The sequence below is a fragment of the Brassica oleracea genome, unplaced genomic scaffold, assembly GCF_000695525.1.
Source record: "Brassica oleracea var. oleracea cultivar TO1000 unplaced genomic scaffold, BOL UnpScaffold01092, whole genome shotgun sequence".
Taxonomy (NCBI): domain Eukaryota; kingdom Viridiplantae; phylum Streptophyta; class Magnoliopsida; order Brassicales; family Brassicaceae; genus Brassica; species Brassica oleracea.
Genome location: NW_013617658.1, coordinates 14,605 through 21,172, shown reverse-complemented (window position 1 = coordinate 21,172; position 6,568 = coordinate 14,605). Strand labels below are relative to the sequence as shown.

General features: G+C 33.3%; 1 protein-coding gene and 1 long non-coding RNA gene across 4 annotated transcripts in view; both read right to left on the bottom strand.

Moving 5' to 3' along the window:
* LOC106320852 overlaps positions 1 to 2,113 on the bottom strand; it is a 9,306-nt gene extending 7,193 nt beyond the window's left edge. Inside the window, exons 1-4 of one of the 3 annotated variants that reach the window (XR_001265931.1) lie at positions 1,941 to 2,113; positions 1,718 to 1,853; positions 1,508 to 1,598; positions 769 to 1,235 (exon numbers count right to left, since the gene is read on the bottom strand). This is a non-coding gene — a long non-coding RNA (uncharacterized LOC106320852). Of the gene's footprint in view, positions 1 to 40; positions 1,236 to 1,507; positions 1,599 to 1,717; positions 1,854 to 1,940 lie in introns of those variants that run through there. The other 2 variants (XR_001265929.1, XR_001265930.1) reach the window with 2 other exon arrangements.
* Positions 2,114 to 3,287: 1,174 nt separating this feature from the next.
* LOC106320851 lies at positions 3,288 to 4,338 on the bottom strand. Its single transcript, XM_013759200.1, has 2 exons — positions 3,360 to 4,338; positions 3,288 to 3,298 (listed from the first exon to the last, which is right to left on the bottom strand). The coding sequence occupies exons 1-2, from the start codon at positions 4,336 to 4,338 to the stop codon at positions 3,288 to 3,290; spliced, it is 990 nt and encodes a 329-aa protein (XP_013614654.1).
* Between the last annotated feature and the right edge of the window lie 2,230 nt (positions 4,339 to 6,568).

Sequence of the window (6,568 nt, the reverse complement as noted above, 5' to 3'; positions counted from 1 at the left end):
ATAACAATCAACAAAAGCCAAGGGCAATCACTATCTCAAGTAGGTCTGTATCTACCAAGACCTGTCTTTTCACATGGTCAGCTATATGTGGCTGTTTCTAGAGCCACTTCAAAAAAAGGATTAAAAATTTTGATTGTGGACAAAGATGGAAAAACACAGAAAAAAACTATGAATGTAGTTTTTAAAGAAGTTTTCGACAACCTTTAGCTGTTGGGGGTGATAAGGTATGTGATCCTAATCGATTAGATGTAGTTATACGTTTTATGTTTGTATGTGTTCTTTATAAAGTTCAGATTCCTATGCGTCTGTTCTTATATATCTATTAAAGAAAAATAATTAAAATTAATTTTAACTGGTGTTATGTCCACTTTTGCTCTTTCCAGGTTTGTGTTGGTGGAAGAGTGGTTGCTGGTTCAGAGAGATTGTTTTAATAGATGCAAACTGCATTTTATTATTTGTTAAATCAAACTTTCATTTCAATAAGATTGTAAAACTTCAGTTTTGACCTGCGTGTCAATTCTCTTTGTTCATTTCAATCTATTATGTTTTTTAATTTTCTGAAATACAATTCTATCTTTAAGATAAACCTATAGAAGCAATGAGTCCGACAAGTAAAAACCAAACATCAACTAAATCATAACTCAGACAAGCTAAAACCAAACATCAATAGTTAAGGCAGGGTTCAATCCTAACCAATACTTACTCTACATGCTCATACATTCCTTTAATCCTATAAATTAGCTATGATAGATAATCGTAATCACTAACCGTATTCTCAGTCTGTGTCTAGGTTGTCGTCTTCCATTGTATCTGGATAACTTGAATTTCGTCCTCCGATAGTCCAACTCAAACATCAGCCACATATAAAATGTCATGATATCAGGTTTTTTGAGGATGACTGATGCAAGATTATAAACTATTGTGAAGAAAAGATTTGTATTAATCGTGGTATTAACCCAGCATATATACTTAAGCCATTGTTTTTTCTTAATCTAATTTCTTAAAAATATTTTTACATTGCTTTAAACTTATGATTTAGTTATAATAGATAAGTTATTACTAACCGTATTGAAAGTATGGTGTTCGCAAATGTTGTTGACTCACTCATTGGTCTTCCGGCCCTTATGATCTGTGATGTCATTGTAGTTAAAATTCATCTCTCTATGTTTGTCTCGGTACTCAGTTTGAGCGTCTCTTTATATCACTTATGATGACTGCAATCTAATACTTCATGCCTGTAAACCACAAAAGATTTTTACTTACTTATAGCTCGGGACAATAATACTTTTAAATCTAACATATAAACTGAGCACAAACCATGCCACTAACATATCAACGTCTGATTAAGAAGCCGTTCAACAGTATGCCTGAGCTAAAGAAAAGTCGGCCACAACAGCTACAATCTATCCAATTTTAAAATCATTCCTGAGCTACCTGAGCTAAAGAAAAGTAAACTAAAATCAAACAATTTGCAAAAGCAAAGAAAGGAGAGTTACTTATAGGTCACCTTTACATATATGATGCTATCATCAGATTTATGCCAGTTTATAAATCTGAATCCGGGCTCTGTCTATCCGCTCCAAGGGTCTATATTTTATCTACATGCAGGTATTTGAAAAAAATAAAGCAAAGAATGTATATTAGAAGAAACTAATTGTATTTATCATATCACAGGAAGCATAAAGTAAATAAGATAGAAACAAAATGAAGAACAAACCCTGTAGGACTCTTTTTAGCACGAGAAGATGTCTGAAAATACATGATTGTTTTCTATCAGTCTCGATCTTGACAAAAAGATTTGATTTCTCCCAATTCAAAACTTAGATGGCCAATCTACTCATGGAGACAATGATCTATTGACATAAGAAAGAAACGATCAAAGTGTTTAGGTCTTCGAAAAAGTAATCGTTTAAACTGAAAATAAAAATTGGAAGTTTAACCTTTGACATACATCGCTTGATTTAGCAGATACTTGATCGAATGAAGTTGATAAACATAAAATTGTACTTTCAATGGATTTGATTCTTCGATCCCTTTTTCTACAGATGAACATCGAAGCATCGATTGGAGAGAGAGAGAGAGAGAGAGAGAGAGACAAAGAGACGATAGAAATTCTTTTTTGCATATGTTTTTTGATACACACACCAACTAATAGTGTTTTTCCGGAATAAGGAATAAGCAGTTACAAATTGGGCTTCATAAAAATCTTTTATTTTGGGCCATAATGTTAATGTATATATTAGATAATGCATTGAAAAATCAAATCATATATCCCAATGTTAATATAATTAGATATATAAAAGATCTTTTTATTTTAAAAATTTTCTTACACAAGTTATATTTGCTGTCATCAATTAATACAGTATTTTAAGTAACAAATTATGTTCACACTATATATAAATACATAGTTAGATTTCATAAAACATTACAATCTAATTGATGCCATAGACAATATGAAAAATATATATCACAATACAATTAAAAACGCTGGTCAGAATAATAAACTAAAGTTTCAAATACTTAACCATATTTTTTGTGTTTGTTAGATATTTTTAACTATCGGCAAAAAAAAAATATTATTGTTGGCTTTACAAAATATAAAAACAAGAATAAAAAATTTGACTAAATAAACACAATAAAAAATAACACAATCTCATAGTTTATATACGAAAATTCATCACATTAAACAATAATACACACTAATGTCAAACTTGAACAACATATGAATCTATAACATAAACAGTGACAAAAAAATAATAAGTATAAACAATTAAATTTTTCTCATTTTCAAAACTTAAAAACATATGATTATAAAGAACAAACACCCGCGCGGGCGCGCGGGTCAAAAGCTAGTTATGCGTTTAATACAAATCTTCAAGTAATCGACTTCTGACTAAACAATCTAAAGACTAAACAATCTAAAGAACAAATGAATACATTTTTCTCGGGATAAAAAACGTTTAAAACGAATGGAACTGCACGCCGAGTATGACAAACGTAACAACGTGGTACGAAACCAGGACTGGTTTGCATCGTTTTGATTCTCCACTCCTCAAATTTGACTATCCTTCCGGGCATGAAACGTGAAAAGTCGCCGAGAACACATTTAACATGGAATGTGACACAACAACTATCACATGTGTATAACCAAATCATGGTATCTATTTGTTCCTCGCATATATCACACCAATATTCTCCTCCTCTCTTGCTTTTGTTGTAACATAAAAATATAAGATGTTCATCGTACCAGTGTTGTGTTGTTTTTGGCAAAGTAGCACATCTTTTATCTATCCCAAAGCTGCAGTCATCGCAACTAAAAAATTGATTGTCCCATTTATTGCAAGAAGCGCATTTCATACGCTTCCCGTTGTTGTAGTACAAGGTGCATGGATGACTTTCATGGATGATAGAATCAGAAAGTGTGCCACACTTAACATCAAAACTGAAGTATTGAAAGTCGGTATACTTGAAACCTTCAGAATATTCTTCACACATGTTACAATAACGCTCTATCTTGTCACCACATATTAAAGTTAATGGTTTGTCGTCATAAAAATGTCGTTTCTTTCTAGAAAGATTAGCGCATGTTTTATGGAGAATGAAATTGCATTGCACGCAGCTATAGAATGCTTGAGAATATATAGGTAAGACACATGCTTCACAACGAATGCTTCCACCGGATATGATACCTTCCTCGTTGAGTTGTAAATAATGTTCCTTGTGACTAAAATGACATATCAAGTTTTCATCTATTACCTTAAATGGTTCGATATCTCCAGGTTCTTCTGGTATCCCTTTCAGCTCTAACTTGTCCCATACATCATATCGTATTGCACATTTAGAATGAATGACATAATTAGGACAAATCGAGCAAGAATATGCCCCATAAGACCAGTCAACGTTTTTGTGACAAAATCCGCATACCCAACTCCCAAGACTTAGATGAAGACGTCTAGAAAGACGATGCTCGTGACGGTTGACGTTGATGATCTCCGGTAAGTCAATACAGCTTTGATGAATCATGAAATAACATTGTTGGCATGAATAAGGACTCCGATCACCCGCCATCCCACAAGCATCACAGTCAAAAGATATTTTCCTTGGTGTAAGGCTGAGTTGATGTTCATGAGCCTTAGGAAATAAGATTGTAAGCGGTGGAGGATCCCTCACACAATCAACATCCACACTAAATTTACAGATTGAACAATGATAAAATTTCCATCTTAAATATTTTCCACATATACGACATTTCCCATCGGAGAAATGACGTTCTTCTTTAGTGAGGAACTTAAGGGGATGTTTAGGGTGATAAGGGTAGTCTATCTCTAAAGAAAGCATAGAACACCTGATTTCGAATTCCAATCTACACAGATAACATCTGTAACGACACCTACCCTGACTTTCCTCTCCACAAAAACCACAATTGAAATCAGAAAGATCCTTCGCGATAACAAGCGAGTGTTCATGGGCTTTGGGATATTCAATAACATTTGGTGGTGGATTTTTGGCACACGCCGTATCAACAACGAAATCACATATAGAGCAATGGTAAAACATACTATGATACCAATTTTCTCCACATAATTTACAGCGTTTCATTCTGCGCATCTCCAAAAAGAGAGAGAGAGGATGTGCAGGATGAGATGGGTGGTGGATCTCTAAGGTTGCCTCTGCACATTCTTTGTGAAAGAAAAAATCACACTTATAGCAACGATAACCGTCTTTGACGTAACCACCTCTCCGAGGGCAACCCTCGCAACGGCTAACCCAAGGCGTAGGGTACAAAGGGTGTTTGTGAGTTGGTAATTTTATTCTAATCATTGTGAATATTTGTGATGAATGATTGTAATAATATCGAGCATGTTTATTTGTGTATATATATACACCAACTTAGCTTATGCATTAAATATTCTAATTTTATGCAACAAGTAAAAGATTTCATAAGCAAACAGCAAGAAAAGAACAGATCCACGCATGCATAGTTTTTTCCTCGAACATATGCGATCCTTTGCTTTATTGGATAGGAAACACTTTTCTTTTTCGATTGGTTTACATATAATTTCATGAAACTATTTTTGTGCTTGGATAGGCTAAAGAAAGTTAAAATGTGATTTTCTATTACCTTAAACAAAAGAAAAAAAAAATCATTACGTTCCCTTACTTGAGAAAACATAACCTCTTACATTGATGGACAGCATTGATAAATCAAAGAGTGATACCATAATTCAGCTGAAATAAGAGCTGTGATAACAAATAAACTAGATCAAAGTATAATGTATTAAATTGAGATTAGGAGGGTTTGAGGAACTAGTAAGTTTGGGGGATGTGGAAGGGTCGTGGACGAGTAGCTTGGGAATAAAGCATCGCCACAGGGTTAAGGATAATATAATCCTGAGATACTCCAATTCTAGAACTAGGTGAACCATACGTATATGTTTCCCTTATTCCCTGGCAAAAAACAACTTTTATGTTATGGAGAATGCTGAAGGCAGCCCTGTTTTTACTGAGCAAGAGATTGCAGGGACTATAGTTGACTATTTCAAAAAACTCTTCAAAACAGTCCCTGGAGACAGAAGGCAAGTGGTTGCAGAAGCTCTAAACAACAAAATCTCACCGGAAACTAACCAAGAGCTCACCACCATTCCAACTGCATCATAAATTCATTTGGCGCTACTTGCTATCCATCCGGACAAAGCCCATGGTCCGGATGGTTTCTCAGCAAGTTTCTTCCAAGCTAACTGGAGCACTGTAGGGGCTGATATAGTTTCCGAAATTCGAACCTTCTTCTCCTCCGGTGTAATGCCAAGAACCTTAAACCACACTCATGTTCGTCTGATCCCTAAGACTACTGAAGCCCAAACAGTTGCAGATTATAAACCAATTGCGCTATGCAATGTCTACTGCAAAATAATCTCTAAACTGCTAGGCAACAGACTCAAGAAGGTTCTACCACTACAAGAAAACAGCGGCATACTGAGGGAAAAAATCGTCGGTATGTCGTCGGAATAACACTATTCCGACGACATACCGACGAAAAAAGTCCTCGGAAATAACTCCTCGGAAATTCATCTTTCCTCGGAAATTTCCGACTGAATTCCGAGGATTTTTTTCGTCGGAAATTCCTCGGAATATTCCGAGGAAGATGTCGTCGGAATATTCCGAGGGATACACTTCCTCGGAATATTTCCAAAATTAAAAAAAAAAATTATAAATTTATTTTTTTAAATTGAAATTCAAAAATATAAAATTAAAATTGAAATAGAAAACATATTTAAAATACAAAAAATAATAAAATAGTTTTTATAAATAAAAAAAATGTTTTATAAATAAAAAATTAGTTTTAATAAATATAAATATTTTTATAAATATGAAATCATCTTTTTATAAATACAAAATAGTTTTTATAAATACCAAAAAATAATAAAATAGTGTTTATAAATCAAAGAATGTTTTATAAATACAAAATTAATTTTAAAATATGAAATCATCTTTTATAAATCCAAAAATCAAATTTATATACAAAGAACGTATTGTATATTTAAAAATAGTTTTTATAAATAAAAAAAAT